Source organism: Protopterus annectens, chromosome 4.part0, assembly GCF_019279795.1.
Source record: "Protopterus annectens isolate FY-2018-M chromosome 4.part0, PAN1.0, whole genome shotgun sequence".
Taxonomy (NCBI): Eukaryota; Metazoa; Chordata; order Ceratodontiformes; family Protopteridae; genus Protopterus; species Protopterus annectens.
In genome coordinates, this window is record NC_056733.1 from 340,129,610 (window position 1) to 340,152,327 (window position 22,718).

The 22,718-nt window shown below is 38.0% G+C and overlaps 1 protein-coding gene across 2 annotated transcripts in view; it reads right to left on the minus strand.

Moving 5' to 3' along the window:
• LOC122799330 (mitotic-spindle organizing protein 2B-like) overlaps positions 1 to 22,718 on the minus strand; it is a 280,734-nt gene that overhangs the window by 184,587 nt on the left and 73,429 nt on the right. The window contains exon 3 of one of the 2 annotated variants that reach the window (XM_044068310.1): positions 20,290 to 20,475. The exons of the other annotated variant lie outside the window; for it this stretch is intronic. Coding sequence (XP_043924245.1) covers positions 20,290 to 20,475 — 186 coding nt within the window. The remainder of the gene's footprint in view (positions 1 to 20,289; positions 20,476 to 22,718) is intronic. 2 annotated transcript variants of the gene reach the window in all.

Consider the following 22,718-nt stretch of genomic DNA (forward strand, 5'->3'; position numbering starts at 1 on the left):
CCAGGGAAACAACTTCCTATAGTTTCTCCTGCTAGTCTGGTTGATATGGGCATCCTGATGCAGTGCAGCAACTGCTTTATGTACATGGACAACCCTTTACTACTACCACCTAGGAACACAATATGTGAGAGATGCAATTACATTAAGAACCTAGAATCCTTGCTCTCTCAGTCACAAGCCAGTACATATGCCACTGAGAATGTTGTCTGCGCAAACACTACACCTCTACCACCACACACACCTGTACAACAAACTCCTACATATGGGGAGGTTCTCAACAAAAACAAACCTAAACAAGAGAGATCTCTGAAGCGCACACACACACACGCAAATCAAAATCCACAGCACCAAGCATCACACATAGTACACATGCCTGTGTCTCTCAGCCTCTAAAGCCCAGCTACAAATCCAACATACTAGTCATAGGAGACTCTATCCTGAGACACACAGACATGCCTCTCACCAGGATAGACAAGGAGAAAGTCACAGTAAGTTGCTTGTTAGGTGGTAGAATCCGCCATATCACACATGCACCAAAGTTTCTTTAACCGGTACTGTTATGACTGTCATAGTCCATGTTGGTGAGAATGACTTGAGACGTACCTTGCTAGACTATATGGAGAGAGACATGACTGGGCTTGCTAAATGTGTTGCAAGCTGGTATGTCCCTAGCCTCAACCAGTATCCTACCGTCACCCAGAATTATGCCTCACTACAAACAGCAAATGACTGACTAACATTTGGCTTAGTTTTTGGTGTCATTCCAAGGGGATCCAGTACCTGACAGCCTGGGAGGGCATGATAGACAGACCATGATCCTTTGCCAGAGATGGCCTTTAGGCTTCTGTTAAAGGCTCTTGCCTCCCCCATAGTGCCTTTTTTAGGCAAAGTCATGAGAACAAAATTACCAACATGAAAAATTCTTCTAAATGAAATTTACAGGTCATGCTGCTAAACACTAGGAGTCTTAGCATGAAACTGCACTCACTGTAAACATTCCTTGCCCTGGTGGATGCTGACACTTGTGCAGTCACTAAAATCTGGTTCAACGCTGAGGATAGCACCCAAGCCTTACAAGGTTACTCATCCTACAATACTTTCAGACCCCAAACGGAGGGCTACAAAGCCAAAGGAGGTGGAGTTTCAATATTTATCAAAGACATACACACCTCCAGGCTGCTCAAACAGTATGACACACAGGAGACACTCCAGGTGCAGTTAACTGTTGACAAAACACCTATTCAAATCCTAGCTAGCTACAGACCCCCAACCATGACTCAGGACACCCACTCCACCTATCTGGACTTACTTGAATCCATCAAGATTCAGCCCTCTACCCTGTTCCTGGGTGACTAGCTACCCAACCATAGAGTGGAAAATCTATTCTAGCCCAAACATGAACGCCCAGAGATTCCTCAACTTCATCAATGTCAATGCATTGGATCAGCTGGTCGACACCCCTATGACAGGTGAAAATATCCTGGAGCTGGTACTAACCAACATGAGTAACCACTGTAGCACCCTAAGAGTGTCATCCTCCTTGGTAAGATCTGACCATAAAGCGATCATTTTCAAAGTCATCTCCCCTGACCCTCCCTTGTCAGGGTCAAACAAAAAAACTTTTAAAAAGCTGACTACAATCTCCTGAGAGCAGGTACAAGCAGCTTCACAGCCACTGTCATCTCAGTTGGAACTAGCACTAATGTCCAAGCCTACACCAAAAAAACTGTATGAGCACCTATATAGCTGCATGGACTCAGCAATACCTGACAGGACCAAATCATCTTTCTCCAGGAAGAGTAAACCTCTCTTGTGGACAGCAGCAATAAACAAACTCTAAAATGAAAGGAAAAAAAAATGCTGTCCAGGACCAAGAAACAGCAGGTGCCAAGTTGGAAGCAATTTCTCTTTTGAACAAACAAATAAGGTCACTGGTAAAATCCTCTAGAGCTAACTTCAAGTCCAAACTGGCCACATCCACTAAGGACAATCACAAGTCCTTCTTCACATATGTCTGCAATCTGAAAGGTAAATCTGCTCTGAACTGGTGGTCAATAACACCACATACACAAATACTGTAGATATAGCTAAACTGCTGGCAGACAGGTTCAGTGAAACCATCAGCCCCCACCCCCCATCAGTAAACCAGGACATCCCTAGCACCTGCCCCACCCTCCCCTCATCATCAGGGAGCAGGTGTTTAATGCCCTGTCAAAGGGAATAAAATACAGTCTCCATGGGACCAGACAACATCTCTGACTGTAGCCTACTTGAACTCAGGCATGAGCTCTCAGCTCCTTTAGGCACCCTATTCAACCAAAGCCTGAGCACTGGCTTCATCCCAGCCAAATGGAGGACAGCCACTATTATCCTTCTATACAAAGGTGGAGTGTCCACTGACCCAGGCAATTATAGGCCCATCACCTTAACTAGCCCAATTTGCAAAACCATGGAACGTATTATCATGGACCTTATAAACAAGTACATTGGCAACCTCCAAATGCTTTACCCTCCCCCCAGAGTTTGGTTTTGTCAGAGAGAGATCATGTCTGTTAAACTTGGTCGACTTCTTCAAAACAGTCACCAAAGCCATGGACAAGGGGAAGATTGTGCACACCGCCTACCTTGACCTAGCCAAAATCTTTGACACTATTCCCCACTCGGGCATAACAGATAAACTCTCCCAAGTAGGCATCAACCCATATGTTACCAGATGGGTAGCTAACTGGCTCACTGATAGAACCCACTCAGTCAAAATAGGCAAAGCCACTTCTAGTACTAGACCCATAACGAGCGGTGTATCCCAAGGATTGGTCCTGGGGCTTCTACTGTTTGGGATGCACTTTTCTGGAGGTGCAAGCCAAAGCAAGTGGTCTGTGGCTGACTAAGTTTGCAGGTGACAGCAAGCTGGGCGCTGTCTTAAATTCCCCTAGTGATGTGAACTTCCTCCAAGAGGGCCTTACCCAAACTAATGACTGGTAGCAGAAGCATGGCCTCAACCTGAATGCCACGAAATGCATCATTATCCCCTTTGGGGAAAATGGAGTCCTCACTAATTATCACAATAATAACAATGTACTAACCATGCAATCAGTTATGAGGGACTTAGGCACCCAGGTTGATAGCAACCTGACTTTTGACCACCATGTTGCCTCCATTGTATGGAAGGCTTTCTACATGGCCCACCTCATAAGTAAGGGTATTTCATCCAGGAACAAGGAGGTCATAGCATCTCTGTATTCCTCCCTTATCAGACCCATTATCGAGTACAATGCCCCCTTCAGCATGCACCTTGCCAAGCACATGCAGCAGCTCGAGAAACCACTGAGGTTCCTGACCAGGAAAATCCAGGGTCTCAAACACCTATCCTATACAGATAGGCTAAAAGCCTTGTCCCGCTACTCAGTCTTGTACAGAATGCTCAGAGGTGACCTTTGTCTGGCATACAAGGCCATCACAGACCCAGCCTTGATGGAGTTGCTGCATATTCGTAAGTCAAACTCTACTCAAGCAACCCACATGCAAGACCTCAACCTGGTCTGTGACATTAATAGAACTTGTTGGCAGGATAGATTTGTGTCCCAAAGACACCCCATCCATGGAACAGACTCCCTCTCCATGTCAAGCAGAGTAGCTCTCTAGCCTGGTTTAAGAGGAACCTGGACAACTGGACGGGAAACATCTGGGATCCCACCTGTGTCCATGTTGGACAGAGGAAACAGGTGCTGATTTTGTGGGAACATGGGCAAAATTATTGGCTAGGCTTATACGGGTCTCTGGGCCAATAGCCTACAATCATTCTATGAACCTATAAACAAAAAGACATAGGACTGCTAAAAGTTTTATATGTTTAAGGTTGCAACATTCTTAATGATGCTGCAGAGGTAACACCCAGAAGCAAAATGCAACTCTAATGGATCAGCAAGTTTAAAAGCTGTTACAACATTTCACTTTACCAACCTTTTTTCTTTTGTGTATGTGGCAGCACAAAGTGTACTGCATCTTTTAAACCTGTAACGGCTACCTTTCAGCTTTCCAATCCTGTTCTGTGGTGGCTGGCATGAATTCTCTACAGAGATACTAGATAATCATAAACGTTTTTATGCACTTCTCTAACTGAACTCATCAAAAAAGACTTGCTTCATAAGTACAACATGCACTTATAATGTTCATAATATATTACATTATATTACACAACATGTGCACGAGTGCATGCAGAAATATAAAACTATAGTAGAGGATATTAACATTCTGATTTGACTGCAGTTCTAGGTTCATATGTTAAGTACTGAGCTGTCGGTCCTTGCAGGCCATTTGAAGCCTCTCCAATTTCTCTTTTTGTGCTCAAAATAACCTGTTTGGTTATAGATTTTCCTTTCCCATCCCATGGTCAATAATTATATATTAACTCCAGTGAGAATAATTGGAATCATACCACAGTTAACTTGAGATGACCTATGCATGTGATAAAGCATTTAGGAGCTGTCACTGTCTGTTAGTAGTAGAGGGGGCAGTCCTAGGGTAAATTTTCTGTTTCCCATCCATAAATCCAAGTTGTGCTCAAATATGAACAGGAATGAACTTTGTTTTATGTGGATGGAAAGTCTGTTCCACAGCAGCGGTATCCTCTGGCAGACATACCTATCCCTTCAAACCATTCTACTGATGTTGCAGATGCTGATTAATGTCAGTAAATGGCATGGTAAACACAGACAGCTTTTTAGTTTCATCAATAAAGTGTACACCGAAGCCCTAATAGTATACTCAGATAATCACTGGATGGTCATGGTATTAATGTCTAAATAATTATCCTTGTAAAAGGTTAAATGTCATACATACACTGTGTAAGAGAACAAATCAGACAAGAATCCACAAAATATGACCCTCTAATGGTTCATTCAAAGGCTAAGAGAACTTTGCCTGGGAGAGTGAGATCAAGAACTACTCCCAGAGTCGGCCTCGGGAGCACCTGGTGGCTGGGTGATACAGTAGCTCTATCCGGCTTATATACCCAAAAATTGCAATTAGCTACAATATCAGCTCAGTGCCAGACTAAGTACAATGTCAGTCAAAGGGCAGATGACAATGGAGTGGATTATGATGAATATGAATGACAATGGAAACTGGATCTTGGGATATGGGATGTCAATCAGTATTGGGAAAATGCTACATCTTGTGCAGAAGGTTAAAAAATGTAAAGGCTAGACATATAATTACTCTTAATTCCACACAAAGCACTGGTTCTGGAACCAGATGTCTACAACTAGAGGGTGAGGAGTTATCCTTTAAGAAAAGTCTCAGCAGGACTACAGATGCTTAGAATCTCCAGGCTGGGTACTATACAGTTTGGGTTTGTGCTCTCAGACAAAAAGGTCACCTTAGTGTGATTGCATGCTGCAGAAAATAAATCTCTGTTGTTTCTGCACATGCACCCAACAACTATGCTGACTATTCCAAATTTCTGGAGATAATGTACATTGCACTTGACAGTTTACTACTGACTGCCTCTGTAGTTCTACTGGGAGGCTTCAACACTCATATGAGGAATCAAAAAGATATCTAAAAAGGTATGACTAGGAGTAACGACTTGCCTGATATGAACGTAAATAGTGAACTGTTACTGGACCACTGCGCTAGCCAAGGACCATTCAAAATGGACATGTTCAAGCACATGGTTGTACATATGTTTACTTGGTACCAGAGATATCCTATCATAAATCCAAGAGCTATGTTTGAACATTAAGTTCAAGATAAGAGATGAACTGTCACCTGACTGATAAATAGTGCGAGTTGAGTCTGATGGCCAAGGAGATGGTTGAACAGACCTCAGAAACTGAGACATGTAGTGAGGATGTCCTGGGAATGCCAGAGAAATACTTTTAGGCAAGATGAATTCAACTCCAACATCTGGAACAGTCTTTCCTGTACAATGGAGTAAGTTGGAGACATGTGGTCCAAACTGGCCTTGTTTAAGACCTCAGTCTTCGGGATTTTACCGTTTCGACATTTAGCTGTCGATTAAACAGCTTTCGCTATATTAAGTGGTCAGTCATCATTAGGGCAGTAACCCAAGAATCCACTGATGGATATCAATACTGAGGAAAGATGTCAAGGTAAAAAAAAGGCCTTCGATGCTATGTTAACAGTGAGATCTCCAAATAAGATTGAAGTTCTTACATTTCAGGAAGGCAGTAGCTGTAACAGTTGCTGTTACATGAGACTATGCACATTTAAGGAACTCCTGAACCCAAGGGCATGTCTTCTTTTGATGGGGTAGTGCGAGAAAGAACCGGTGTGGCTGGGTCCATTTCCATAATGGCAAGCCTATGGAAGAGTATGAAACCCAAACAGAAATGCAGAAGATCTGGAAACTGTTGCAGTGTCATAATTAACACCTTTTTCCAATGTTGTACAGAAGACAGGTTCAATACTTATAGTTGAAAACTGTGGTGCTGATACTCATTTTAAAAATAGGAACAGAGGGTGTGTGAGTAGAGAAGAATCACTTTATTCAGCCTTTTCTGGGAAATTTTACAGTACAATATTGGAAAGGAGAATGTCCAATAGCCGTGGCTAGTTGAGCTAACGAGACAGAAACAGCAATGTAGACTTCATCGGGTCTATATTATAGCAGCGAACACTTAAAATAGTGAACGCTGTATAATCAACCAAAAAAACGAAAACACAAAATTCCAAACAAAACTGAACAGCGATTTATTTCCTCGTGGAAAAAAAAAAAAATAATAAAATAAAATAAAATAAAAAATAAAGTGGGGGGCTATGCCCCCACACCTCCTTACTTAAATATACAAACTCTGAGATCGCACCACAGTGGAGGAAATGGCAAATTCCCAAAAACGGCCCACTGACTTTTATCCCTGGGGGGGGGGGGGGATCAATCACTGTTCCGTGTCTTCGGGATTTTGCCGTTTCGACATTTAGCTGTCGATTAAACAGCTTTCGCTATATTAAGCATTCACTTAATTAATAGGGAACTGACTTCATCCTGGCTACAAAATAGTGAGTCAACTTTGTTCTTTCAAGGAGACTGGAGATGTGCTGAGAGTTTGACACTATCTACATTGTGTTTTCATGTGTCTTGTAAGCCAGGAGAAAGCATGTAACTGCATACTTTGGAAGATTTTTTTTCTTCTTCAAACACCTTTATTAAATTATCACTTGTGACACAGCAAACTTTACATTCATATTAAAATAATCAAACTATATTAACAACAAACATTATACATCACATATACTGCGATACACCATATAACCCAAGCAATATTACAATAAATCATTCATTTCCTGCCTTTTTTTTTTTAAACAAGAAACATCTTTATTAAACCATCACTTACTATATAGGCAATCATACATTTATATAAATGAAAACAACTACATAGACAGAATCCTAGTTGCAAGTATTTTACATCACAAACCATACTCAAACACTCCCAGTTGCAAACATTATAACCTCACTTATAATCTACCCACTCTTTCGCACTCAACATTACATAGCTCATTTCAGTCCTGCCACACTTTGGAACATTTTGTTGATAGGGTGCTTTTATTGCTGTAGCACTAAGGTTGCAGCTTCTGATATAACAGCAATCTGGAATATTGGATCAATTTTTATCCTTGCAAAAATAATGGGAGAGAGTGATGGGCACTCACCAATAATGTCTACCTGTTTTATGGAGCAGAGGAAGGCATGTGACTTTGTACCCTGACACATTCTGTAGGGATGCTGCAAAGATAAGAATGTCTCCAGGTTTACAAAAAGAGGAGTGTCTCAGGGCTGTTGCTGCATGTCACTCAAAACCCAGAGAGCAGTGTCCCCATTCTCTGCATTAAGCTAAATATATTCAAACAGAATGAGGACTTCACCAATACAGTCTCGTCTCCCCACTTATTCATAATGTTCACGCACAGGATATCAAAGCACAGCCAAGATTTGGAGAATACCCGGTATGGGGACATGAAGCCTTTGCTGAACGCAGATGATATCATCCTCTCGGTGTCAAACAAATCATTTCTTGCACAGAATGGAGCTGGTCATTCCCAAGTGCAAAGTAACTGGGAGAATCAGCAACTCAAGTAAGAAGCTACAGTTCTCTTCTGAAAAAAATTTGGATTGTTTTCTGCAGGTGAAAAAGGAGCAGCTACCTCAACTGGATACATTTAAGCATCATGGGGGCTTATTCAAGAATGAGAGTACAGGTGATCAAGAGACTGACCAGCAGATTAGTGCTGCAATGACAGCACAGCAGTCAATATACAGTCAATATACTAACTGTGCTGACAGAGAGGACAGTCATAACATGAAGCCCTCAATTTACCTGCCAGTCTGCAGCCTCACCTGTGGTGATGAGTTTTGTGCACTGACTGAAAACATGAGACTGAGGATACAAGCAGTGGAAATGAAGTGCTTCTGTAGTATGGCTGTGCTTGCTTTCTTTAACATACTGAAGAACCAGCTGAAGTGGTTAGGGCATATCAGCTGGGAGGTGTACCAGACATTCATAAGGAGAAGGCCCTGAGGCAGACATGGGACATGTTGGAGAGACTGTAATGCTGCTGGGGAATAATCAAGTCCAGCCTGCCCTGTTCAGCATTTTACTACTATGACCTTCATCAGGAGAAGTGGTTTACAAAATGAATAGATGTATGGATAACAAACATATATTTTTTTCCCGTCTATTCCTGGTTTTGCAAGTCCTTCTGCTCACCTTTTTATTTTTCTGGTGATCCTCACACTATCCTTTTGGAATTTGTTGCAACCACTGTTAACCTGCATGGCTACTGCAGCAAGCTTTCATTGTGGAATATTTAAAGATTACTGGGCAGTAAGTATATTATAATAAAAGACTTGCCACATATACCCAAGACAATAAGTCAGTGAGGGACAAGTATTTGCTGAATCATGAAAAAGGGCTATAAATACATGTGCAGAAGCTTGCTACTATCAAACATCAAAGGAATTAAGTGAAAAAAATCTTCTGGCACCCCCTTCAGGCAAATTCAGAGAAAGCACTAACTCAAGGTACTGCTGCATTGCAGGGGTACAGAAGACACTATAAGAAGTTGTAGTTTTGGCTGGAAAATTGCATTATATTGCTAAGCATTTACAATAATACTGATATATTAATGGAGTAGAGCATCAATACAAGATTAAAACCTTTTTTTTCCAATTTCTACACAGCTCTCCCTTAAACTAGATAATATATTTTAATTTAATAAATATTTACAAAATTAATGATCACTCAAGACACAGGCAAGCATATACATACATTACTAGAAAAGAAAAAAACAATATTTTCATGCATCATACATTACATATGTTTAATTTCTTTATAACAACTGTCATCCACTCTAACACTGCATAAATGGATTAATTCCTCTCTTCTCTTAAACCTTACTCCTCTCCTTGAACATTATTCTTCATGTATTGTTCCCAGTGCCATACCTCCCAACTGTACAGAATTTTGCAGAATGTCCAGATTTTTGCCTCATATTTTTGGTCCATTTTTCATAAAATTGTAGTTTTCTGACAAATAATTGGTGAAGACAGAAAATAATGACAGACATTTGAGTTTCAGAATTCCTACCCTTCAGAAAATTCATGCTAACATAAAACCAGTTATTTATCAACTTTCTAAGTTTGTAAGAGCAAAATTGAAAAATTGTCCCTATTTTTGGTCCTTCATTCCTCCATTATTTATGGCTTTGCCCAGATTTCTTGCTCTAAGAGGTTGAGAGGTACAGTTCCCACATATTCCATTTATTTCTACATAATTTGCTCTTTTTTTCTAAAGATTTCACTTCCAGTTCTTTTCTCTCTCTAACAATATTTAATGAATCAGTTACAGCTGATTTAGATTTTGATTTCCATTTTCTGGTATTCGCTTTTTTGGTGGCCAGTGGCATTAAACTTAGCAAAGTTTTATTATATCTAGGCAATTCAGATCCCGTGTCCCAGCTCAAAATAATAACATCCTTAATTACATCCATTTTATCTCCAATATTTCTGACAGAGAACTCTTTATGGTAGTTTTACAATCTGCCAACTCATTACACTCCCAAAAACATGTTCCCAGTTACCTCTCTCTCTCTCTCCAATCACAACTTCAGCACTTGCTGTCTACCAGAGGAAGAAATTTTTAAACTCTGAGGTTTAAAAATAGTGATGCAAACACTTCCAAGCAAAAATCCTAAACCTTCTGGACTTTGCTATATAATTGTGAACCAAACATATATCCTTCCTTGTTTCTTTGTAAATTGCTTTTCCAGACTCTTTCCAATCTTTTCTAACCTCCACTGATGGATTCTTATAGTTAGTTATCATGCATTATTTTTATAACTTCCTACTAATTATCTTTTTTAACAGCAGCTTCTGTTCTACATTCAACTAAAAACACTGCTAGAGCTAGTCTTTCAGGAATGACTCCCCTTTCTCTTTGCCTGTACTCTGATTATCAATCCCTGGTAGGGAAAGCAAACTCTAAACCACAGTCCAAACTTCTGCTTGGTCTCATCCCACTCTGTTACCACCCCCCAGTTATTTAGTCTCAATATCTTTGTTCCTTTGCCAGTTTTCTCCAGTAAATTCCATCCCTTTCTTTGTATATTTTCTGCACCCCCTACTTGCAGTCATCCCTATTGGCAAAGCTTCCTTTCTCCATTCATGTGTTGATTTAGCTCTGCAAATTTATAAACAATGTTATTCTCTGTAAGGATATGCATCCAATATCCTGCTCTTTACTTATTTCTTGAACTTCCTTACTTCACCATTATCTCTTTTCACTTCAACTTACAACCTTCTGCTTGTGTTATGTATATAAGCCTTAACTGCATAGCTCTAAAATATCCATACATATCAGGTAATCCTAAAACACCTTGTTCTATGAGGAGGATCAACTTATCCCATTTAACTCAACCTCTTCCCCTCCCAAATTCCTTCAATTTTTAATTGTCCACCACTTCTCCTCTGATTGTTAAAAATATGCCTGACCCGCATATAAAACTAGAGTGACTAAAAACATTTTTCACTGCTTGTATCTCACTATCCATAAACAAGAGATTCCAGATTCTCAGTCTTGTATTATCTTTTGTTTATTTTCTTCCTACATATCCTTAGCATTTATAACAGAATTTAAGACATACACCTAAATACTTCATCTTTTTGTATCCGTATGAGTGTTGCTAAACCGATTCATGTATGGATACATCATTTATTTCTATAGGCATTTTTATCTTCATTAATTTTTTATCTCAAAAAGACTTGTCTCAAAAAGTTAAATACCAAAAAGTCCTTTTTTTTTATCAAATACAAAATAATATCATCTGCAAATGAAGCCAACTTTTCTTGACTACTAAACCAATTTATATCCTTGAATTTATGAATCCCTTATTTTCTTTGCCAGTAGCTCTAAATATTAAGTACACAACAAAACAGGAAAGAAGACATTCCTGCCTGGTCAGTCTGTTTCAACACAGCTTATCAAGGAGGAACACTCCCATTTTATTCATTGCGGCTGATCCTTCATATGGCTTCCTAATTAATTGCATCAAGGAATGTAAATGATTCATTTGACTCACTCATAAAATCCCAGCTTTCTCTATCAAATGCTTTCTCTTGTATCAAGATACAACAGTGGTATTTTCTTACATTCTGCTAATGTTATCAAATTTTTGCCTACCCTTCATAAAGCCACATTATTTCTATCAGTTTTGGCAACACCTTTGCCATTCTTTCAGTTAGTATAGACATAAATACTTTATAATCATGATTTAAAATTGAAATGGGTCTACATGACATGGAGGCTGATGTGTCTTTACCCTCTAACTAATTCAGCCACCAGAGCTTTCTTCCAAGATGCTGGTACTTCCCCTCCTTTTAAAATACTATTGAACAAAATCTTCCAGATATTTATCACCATCATCTTCCCTACAAAATTCCACAAGAACATCATCTGTTCCTGCAGACTTCCATGTAGATTGATCATACATCACCATTTTATTTTATCGCCTCCTGTCTTAACCATTTGTTGTTGAACTGCATCTTCCACTAACGCTGCCATATTTATATTTTCCATAAATATTTCCATGTGTTTTTCCTTACAAATTTTCAAACAAAATTCCAAAAATATCTATCTCAATAGAATCTTTTTGTCATAGGATCCATAAGTCTGATGACAACCCTTTACACTTTCGGCTGCCTAAGTAATCATTGAGCTAAAAGTTCTTGTGCTCTGGAGTTGTCATCACAAAATAGTTGTTTAACAGTAATCTTTCTAAAACATGCATATTATCCAAATATTTTCTCTTTAGCACTCTGCAGTTGTTCCTATTCATGCTCATTGACATTTCCCTTATTCTGCAATACTTCAGCGTTTGTCAACCCCTCTGAATAATGCGTTTTACTTCTTAACTATCTTTCTCTCTTATTTCTACTCTAGGTTTTAACTCGGTTTTCATTTTTATCCCACTAACTAGTTATCCCTTCTGAAGAAATTTATATTTTCCCCTAATTAACACTTGTGTGATGAAAGGAGATACTGCCAGCCCAGCTACCTGGAAGTTTGTAAATAATTATACGTCATTGGTGAATATCAAAATGATCCACGTAACATGCTTCTGTTACAAATGTATTAGAACTGTATGTCATGTGTATAATAAACTAGGTTTATACAGATGTGTGTTGAAAAAATGCACTATTATAACTGTGTAAATGTATATATTTTAACAGAAGAAACTGGGATACAGGAGGTTAACCTCAGTCTAGTAAATTTCTGAAAAATAGCTGAAATTAAATTACTTTATGGCAGCAATGTGACACAATGTCTGTGCTGAGAGGCTTTCAGTATTGTCTTGGAAGTGCTTTATTGTTTTATGGCTTTAGCATTTGCCAAAGATCTGAGAAAAATCCCCTATGTATCTTTACAGGTAGATGCCAAATGCTACCAGCTGCCATCAATGGTTGTTTTGGGCCTGGGGACTAGAAGCCAGATGACAAGAAATTATGCCATTCTGCAAGTTAGGCCAGCAGTAATACTGGAGATATTTATTTGAGAACTCTCTAAGAGAGACATAGCATTTTATATTCTGTCTTGGACCTGACAACATCAAGATCCACTCTCCACATCTGTCTTGCTCTGTAAGTTAACTAGCTAGGGTACAGTAATTCTCTTAGATTTAGTCAGGAACATAGTGAATCATAATTTAGATGTTTTTCTTCATTTATTTGAGACTGTCCTGCAATGTTGTTTTACATATTTTCTGTGATTTTGAAATCTGATATCACTGTAAATATATATTTAGTGTTGTCATGTTCTTTTATTTATTATTACATATATTCCTTTCATTGTGGCTGATCTGTGTAGAGATATTTAAGTTCTGCGAGTACTTACATATTTGGCGACATTGTGTAGGCTACTCCTAACACCCTTGCCCTTGGTCAAACTACTCTTTGTATTAATATTAACATTACACAGTAAGATTGGACACCATTTGTTAAGGGCCTTAAAACAGCTGATAAGGGGTTCTGTTGGCAGTGATAACTACCTTATAGTCTGGGCAGAAGGGGGCATAGCTAGTAAACCTGTGGCAGCCTTTCCCAGGTGTGTGTGTATATATTATATTTATTATATTTATATATATATATATATATATATATATATATATATATATATATATATATATATATATATATATATTTATATAGTGTGTGTGTAAAACAAATCTCTAATAGTGTGTGTCAGCTACTTGGACAGGGACATGAAGCACTGGCTGGACTGAGAGAGTGTTGAGGACTTGGCTTGGAACCCTGGCTAAGGACTCAACTCTATAGCTGTGCCAGTGGGGAGTCTTATTGGGGATCTAGAGAAAGAGGGAGAAACCAGCCCCAGACTGACTGTGGTTTCTGTGTGCTCTTGAGGGAAACTGCACTTGATGCAGACAGTGCATCTGGAAATACTGTGTGGGTGTACTTGTCATATCTCAGTGTACATCCCCCACTGTTGCCAGTGGTGAGGATTGAGGCTCCTTGATTACTGGGGTCTAGTGGTGGGGCGTCACAGCTTGAATAATTTCCACTAACCTATTCCCTAAATTAATCTCTTGACAAGTAAATATGAAAATGCCAAGGTTTCATTTTTACTTCATTAACCTGTACTTTTATCTTAGTGTTTATCAGTGTAAAATATGAAATAGTTACAGGATTTGTATCAAGGCATTCAATTAAATATACATGCTCCTGTGAAATGTAATTTCTATCCAGTCTAATCCAGTGATTGTACTTCAGGAAATAATATCTAAATTATGAGCTCCTACTACTAAATTTATACCTCCCACACCAAATAATTTTATACATTTCTTCAGAAATCCACCCTCTTTTGTTATATTTTCCTTTCTACAGTCACCTGATACATCATCACTATTGCATTTTCTTAAGTTCCCTAATAATAGTTTTTGATGGCATATAAATACATGCCATAGTAATCCTCCTCTCTTACCAACAGCCCCTTTACTACCACAAACCTACCATTATTGTCTTTTTCCCCCTCTAACAACATTGGCCAGCTGCCTTCAGCTGCAGACCTCATTTCTCTCTCTGAGATTATTTGCCAACTGGAAAAAAAAAAAAAAAAAAAACCAAGCTAACAGCTTTGGATATTCAAGACTCTTAACATACCTTTCATCATTTTACCTTATTTTTAAGCCTATCTTTTTAAACAAACTGTCCATTGCTCAAACCATCATCATCATTCCAGCAGGCCACCACTGTACAAACAAGGGATGTTATCTTAATTCTACATGTAATATAATCAGTACCACTTTTGCATCTTACCACCACACCAACAGCCCAAGATCACATTACATTAACTTAAACCTGCTTTTGTCCAGCCTTCCTTATCTTGTCACGGTGTAAAGCCTTTATATCCAACAACTAAGAAAAAGTACAGTTTACTTTAATATCTATAACACATACAGTAGTCAATAAAAAGACCCCCACAGATATTTAAAACACCCTTGACTGCACACTATACAAAACTGCTTTACAATGTAGCATGCAATATACATCATGAAATGCTTTATACAAATATTAACAAAAAATGTTTTATTTACATGTTTCTATTTCTTTAATGCTAAGAAGGAAAGAAACGTGGGGTATATGCTTTACAGTCTGCCCACAAGCTTAAAGTCAACAAATGAGTGTTTCTCAAGACACTTTCTCGCAAAATAATGTTTCACAAATGTGCAGTCTTCCATTTATTCACAAATTTCAGTGTTGCTGCTCATCTCCATTTCCCATAACCAAAATCCAGTTCAATTCTTCTAGTCAACTCCTGTGCTTTTTTTCCGTCTCTCAAGCATTTTCCTTTGGACACTGGAAAATATTTTATTGGCAAAATCTGTAAGTTTTCCTGTCTGAAGAATTAAAAGCAGAGTACTGTTCTGTTTGCTGGCTTGCTCACGCTTTGTTGGATACACTTTATTTCTTCCTTCTTAGCTTTTTCTGCATCAAAAATGTATTTGAACTTCCAGGAAAAATACTCAGAAGACATGCTGATATAAGCAGCTTGAATCTCATACCTGCCTCTCAACACTCTTGACTGCTGGGATAAACTTGATTCTCTTCAGTCTGGTATACAGTTGTCTCCAAGTTTTTTTCTCTGCCACAATGTTGTCATGTTCAACTCTTACTGGATCATTTGCATCTTTACTGATATAGGTCTTGGCTGCTTTCCCATGGACAGGTTTAGAGTATTCACAAGATGTACCCTTTCAATTAGAAATCCTGCTGTAGAATACCAGTTCAGTTGTTTATTTGCACTTACGTAAAATTAATATAGTTTGTTCTTTCCGTTTTCTTTCATACAGCAGAGAATCCCAAGTTTTCTCTGAGTGTTCTGTCTTCTAACTCTATCACTTTCTGAAATGGCTCTACTTGAGAATTCTCATTCTCAGCCAGCCATTTGTTCATTTCAGTCTGAGTTTTGCAGTTTTATCAATTACCCGAATAACTATTTTAAACTTCTTTTTCTATGTTTCAGCCTTATATCTGAGTTGATACATTCATTCAATGTTTCATTTATTTTTACACAACTCTGAGTATATTTGATTTATTTTTTCTTCTAAATTGCTAGAGGACATCTCCTCTCCTAAAGCATAAACTTGAGCTGCTTTTTGCTGAACATCTGCATGATTCTTCCCAGCCAGAGTTTTCTCTTCACTTTTTCCTCGATTATTTTCTTTTGGGTTCTTCAAATGTCTTCTTTGCAGGTATCTAGGGAATTACAAGCCAGTGAATGAATTTTAGCCAAACTGGCAGTTTCAATGGCCATTTTTTTCTCAGTTTCTGTTTTCACACTGAGAGAGCTGAAATCAATCTATCTGTTTGCTCAGTGAGCAGTCATCTTGGAAGCTCTCAGGATACTTTTATTTCTGAGTTACAAGTGGGCAGATGGTGATGGGGTGTAACACTGACAATACTCATTCGAATAATCATTCCATAAACTAATGTTTATCAACATAAATGTTTTTATGGGTGTGCATACTGACTTTTTCCTTTAAACTAACATTAGCTTACAGTCCTTCTGATGGAGGGAATCCTAGACAGCTGTAGCTGTAGTACTACATATTCTATCACGCCTCTCTAGTTAAAAAAAAATATGTTACTAGCTTAACTCCAATGATTAACAGCAGAAATTCAATTTAGATATGACAGAGTGATTTAAATGACATGCTGCAATATGCTTCATGATAACACTTGATGCCCAATGCCAACATACATCAGACACACATGCTAGTCTTTAAGCCACCCAGCCGAAAGGCACCGGCTAACCAAGATAAATTCCCAAAAGAAAGACTAAGACTTCTTTTAAAAGCCTACTGGCCTATGATCAGGTCATTATGGGTGCACTGGCATGAGCATAATTTATCATAAAAGAGATGTATTCACTACTTTCTGTGCAGCACACAAACATTCTCTTTGTACACATTGCATTTGCTTGCCGTTAGACATCATAAACAATAACTTACCATCAAGTTCTGCTCAGAATCTTATTGTTCAGGAATCCATCAAGACATTGGATGCAAGTTACCTCAATACCCTGGGAAAGTAGGTGCATATATATGTGGGAAATATTGCTAGTGTAAGATTCACAGGTGACCACCTGCCATTTCTTTTCCCCAAGATAGTAAAACCTTAGTAAATTAGTAGAAGAAGTACAAGATTGTGAATTTGTGGCAAGAAGTACATTGGCATAATGAAATGTCAGCTCAGCTACATAATTAATTCAGTGATATAGAGTACCTGTCGGATGATGTGAACACGGCAACAATATCTTGCCTTAGTAAACTATTTCATGTAGGAGGAATTTTCTAGGATGAAATCAAAAGGAGAATTCTGAACAATTATACAAACCGAGGCATTCTGTGAGACTGGTGTTCCTGGTTTTAGATAATGCCTCAGACTGAAAATCATAAACCTGTATTGAAATCATGACTTAGTAAGCAACAGTTTAGTTTTCAAGGATACAGTTAATTTCATACTATTTTTTCTAAATAACGTGAATACATGATGGTTTGCCTGACTGCTGACTTTACTAGCAAGTACAACTTAAAATAATGAACAGGATTAAGCATGAACCAATACTTTAAAATAAGTCTCATTAAAAAAAAATACAGCCTTTTAGAGACATTTTTATTATGACTTCCACTCAGCTGACATGCTGCAGCTATAGCTTAAATCACTACAACAGGTAAGCACTAAAAACTAAACAGCAGCCTAGAGCAGCAGCTGTGGCTTCTGCAACACCAACAATTAAAAGCATTGCTTTACATAATAACTGAATGGAATGGCTTTAAAAATGAAAAGCAAAACCTCTCACCTCCACAGCTAAATGCACTCTACATAGATGCAGTTTATTAGTTTATCGTTGGTGCTCAGACATAACATACTTTCAGATCTCCAACAGCAAATGTTTAATAATGGTTAGAGAATTTGCAGGATTCTGAAAATTTTAATGCAGTATAGCTGTCCCCATTTGCTTATTAAATTTCTTTTGTGTTACTTTCTTATACAAACTCCAGATATCTAATTTTAAAAAGAAAGTTTACTAACAAGGCTAATGCAAAATCATGAGTTATGCTTGTCTCATTAGATCAGTGTAGTTATCCAACGGTTCAATAATATTTTGCTTTGGAAAATCGTTTCCTAATGAAACATAAAATGACTGCGCAATTGTGGCCTGTAGAGTGACAGCTGTGAACAATACTAATGTTATGGTTGTGCTGAATGAAATCCCGTAGGTAGCTTCAGAAAAAGGGTATGCTATTTACAGAACCTGTCAGGGGTCAAATGCCAGCAGTTTGAGATATTAATTGAATGTGCCATTCTATTAATTCATATGAAACTGGTTCCTTGCTAATATAGTATGCTTTGGAGTTTTGCTGCCCTTACTTATGTATTACCTTTCATAGTTCAGCCAATCAGCTTCTTTAAATGCAGAAAAATACAACCAAATTTAAAGAGACAACCTTAAATAAGTCTTTGCTTTAAGTAGCATAACAAATTATTATAAACACATATATTAGTATGATCCACATGACAGCTTTTCACTGTTTGACTGCTTGTTTTTGGTCAGTAACATTCTGACTAGTGACGAAAAATCCAAAGCAACATTATTTGATCATGACATGGATTTTAAAAAAAAATGGTCTGTCATTTTGCTTTTGGCTGCAATATTTCTGCAGATGCCATAATTACTCCTACCATGGATTCAAAGATACCAACAGAAATGCAACTGCATGTTTATCTCAATTTCAGCTACATAAACCAATCAGCTATCATATACTCATCCGGTGACTCCTGATAAATCAGCTTTTGACCTCTGGCACCTGATTTCTGTTGGCTATTTTACCCCTTTAAGGTCAATATGAATTATAAGATGGGCTTCAGTAATAAAGTATTCCTGCGAAGAAAGAAAGCTTAAATACTGACCTTGCAAACAGAGAAACAGCCAACATTTCCAGTTAATATGACTGTTTCATGTTTCTGTCATGAAAATATATATATATATATAGATATATAATCTAATTCCACTTTGAACAGTTGGATCACACAAGGAAACAGGTGGTATGATCTGTGCATTAAATGAATACATGTTAGGTGGAATGACTTGACAGTGGCTATAAAAACTGAAACAAAAGCACAAACTTGAGTTTTGATAACATAACCCATCCTGGCTTTCTGCATCTTCCTAAAACTAGAACATCCGAAGCCAAAATATTTATATTTTGAAACTGCTCAAGGCTTTTACAGGCATTCTTCACTTATGTCCTATACAACAAACTGCTATGCTTACATCTTACTTGTATTTATTATTCTCCTTTAAATGTTCAGAAATGAAAAGAAGTGGAAGTGACTGGAAAAAAATCAAACTGGGTTAAAAGTTGATTCCCACCACTATGTCTCAGTAATAGACCACTGAAATAGCACAATAATGTACCAAAACTTTGAATCTGTAAATTGTATTCATTCAATCAATTTGTGTATTTAATAAGACAAGTTAGCATTTACTGATTTTATATAATTATATTTAGTCAACATGCATGCAAAAACATTTTGAAGGTTTCACTGGCCAAGACTGACATGTCAAGTACTATAAAAACTTTTAAGTACTGGGTTGCAGATAACATTAAACGTCCCATATGCAACAGTGAGGCTAGTCCCGTCTGCACTTTTTACATATTCCCGGGTTAACATACAGACTAACATTACTGTCAACAGCAGCAGCAAAAAAAAAAAAATGTAAAAGTAATTTTGCTCTTTTCTACTTTGAACCCAGCTCTAAACATTAAAAAATAAATCTAAATAGTTCTCTCTGCGATGTCAGAACTGGGATATAAAACCAACTGCCCTTAGCACTGTTTTAGTACATTCTAATGTCACACCTAATATTTTTGCAAACCTTTTGTTATTTTGCAAATCTACAACCATGTCCTAATGAAGACACACACTAACAACAGCTAAAAAGGGCTCTAGTTCTAGTAGGGTTTATCCTGGGAGCTACACAAAGTAACATAATGACATTATGCTCCCATCAATTCTGTGGTAATCAGTCAATGACAATTTTTGTTTTCAAAGGACAGTGCAGACTGGGCCTAGTTCATCAGCTGACTATGAAACTCCTAATGCTGGCTGTTACCCTTTAACATGTACTATTTTGCATCCTAGTGTAATAACCAACTGTGCCAACCCCCAGTAGATAAACTAATAAACTGAACCTGCAAAAGGAGAGAACAAGCAGCAAGAAAACTGGAAGGAACCAGGGGGACCTTGTGAGAGAGGTGAGCAAGCATCAGCAGGATTGTAGACCCCAAGCTTAGTGGCTGGTAGTCTTGGAGGTCGAAGGGCAGAGGTAAAGGACAATGGCGCAGGGATTTTACTGTTCTTGACTGAGACAAATGAATCTTCAAATTCAGAAAAGAAAAAAAAAAGACAGAAATATTAACAAGCTTGATCTTCATACATCTATTAAACATCAAGCAAAAAGTCAGTGTGTGTGCTGGCCAGTTTATAAAATGGGAAAACAAGATGCACTGAGAAAGATAAAATCAAAACTGCACAACAGTTCCTAGAGTAATAACTCTGCAGATTGCTTACAATCATTTCAGACATTTTTTACCCATTTGGTAAAAAAAATTACACACAGTGGAGATGTGATGCAATATGTTTAAAACACCCTGACGTATGTAGAATGCCACCGTATCCATTCACATCAAGTCAGCAAGACACATCTAGTTATATGCTGCACTTTATTTTTGTTGAAAGGCTATTTATAAATACTGTAGGTAATGTACACAAACCAAGAAAACATTATACTCTTAGGATATGCAAGCAATTCAACTTACCCATCTTCGAAACCACAACACCTTTGGGATCTGTTTACTTGGAACAGAAATGTTCACAGCACCAATGTAAAAACTTAGTGAAAAAGACTTGCTCTTTCATACAGAAGACCCCCCCCCCATTACTGTATATTTTTGCATAACATGAAATATAAAAACAGATCCAAGTCTTCTGACATGTGCTCAAAACTTCTTTAATGTATTATTTTTTTTGTTACCATAACAGAGTTTTGCCATTGGCGGGCCCCACAGCCTCTCCTCAGTAGTTTAAAGATAATTTGCACGTATGGTAAGGAAAATAAGTATGTTGACTACCTGCAAAAGCCATAGGTTTAAGGAGGATGGTGAGGTATGACACTGCCAAGCCAGCTATCTGGAATTTTGTAAATAATCATATGTCATTTGTGAATATTAATATGATTCATATGCTTGTCTTACAAATATAAGAGAACTATATGTTATGTGAATATTAAACTACTGGTGCAGAAGTGTGTGTTGAACAGGGTTTGTACAGTACTGAGCTTCAAGGATGTGTCCACAGTGTGCCCTACTGGAAAAGAACAGAAATGTATATAACCTATATACCTGCACAAATGTATGTTTTAATAGTAGAAGCTGGAACATACAGAGTTAACTTGCAAAACGTCAAGAAAATAAGTTGAAATTGTTTTAGGATTGTGCTATCTCTTAGTTTCAGTGAAGCAGACACAATGTCTAGAGCTACAGGTTTTTCTAGGTCTTGAAACAGAAATAATTATTAGGTTTCAAATGTAAAAGTGTTCTATTGGTTTACGACTTCCACGTTCTGCAAACATCTGAGAAATATGTACTTCTCACGCAGAGATGTTAAAATTCTGTTAGTTTATGTTTGCCTGGGAACTGAAAGCAGGTGACAGAGTGATGTCTTCCAAGCTGATCCAGCAGTAATGTTTGATAGTAATTTAAGAACTCTCTAAGAGAAAGACTGTGCATTTTGTATCTTGTCTTGGACCTAAAAACATTCATTCAGCACTTCCGCCTGCTCGTTGCTCTGTAAGTTAGTTAATTAGGGCATAATATCTTTTAGATAGAGATAGGAATATAGTCAAAATTAGTTTAGACGTTTTCTGTATTTATTTGAAACTGTCCTGCACTGTTGTTTTAAAATATTTCATAGGATTCTGAACTCTGTAGCTACTGTGTTGATTGAGTATTGTCTTGTTCTTTTATTATTAAACATATTTAAACCTATCTTTGCGGCTGATATTTATGACACACATTTAAGCTCTTAAGAGTACTTGCATATGTATCTGGTGACACTGTACAGGTCACTCCTAGCCTTGCAAATCTTGGTCACTTCCCATTTGGATAACAGTAATATTACACAGTAAGATTGGTCACCCTTTGGGAAGGGCTTTAAAGTAGCTGATAAGGGGTTCTGGTGGCAGTGATAACTACCTTATGGTCTGGGCAGGAGGCGGCATAACTAGTAAACCTGTGTCAGTCTTTCCCGGGTGCGTTTTTGTGTATAAATCAAATCTCAAAGGGTGTGTGTGTCTGTGTGAGCTACTTGGGCAGGGACATGAAGCACTGGTTGGACAGAGAAAGTGTTGGTAGGACTTGGCTTGGAACCCTGGCTAAGGACTCAACTCTACAGCCATACCAGTGGGGAGCCTTACTGGGGATCTGTAGAAAGAGGGAGAAACCAGCCCCATACTGACTGTGATCTCTGTGTGCTCTTAAGGGAAATTGTACTTTACTGTGTGTGTATTTGTCATCCTCTCAAAGTGTACGCCCCTCATTGTTGACGGTGGTGAGGATTGAGG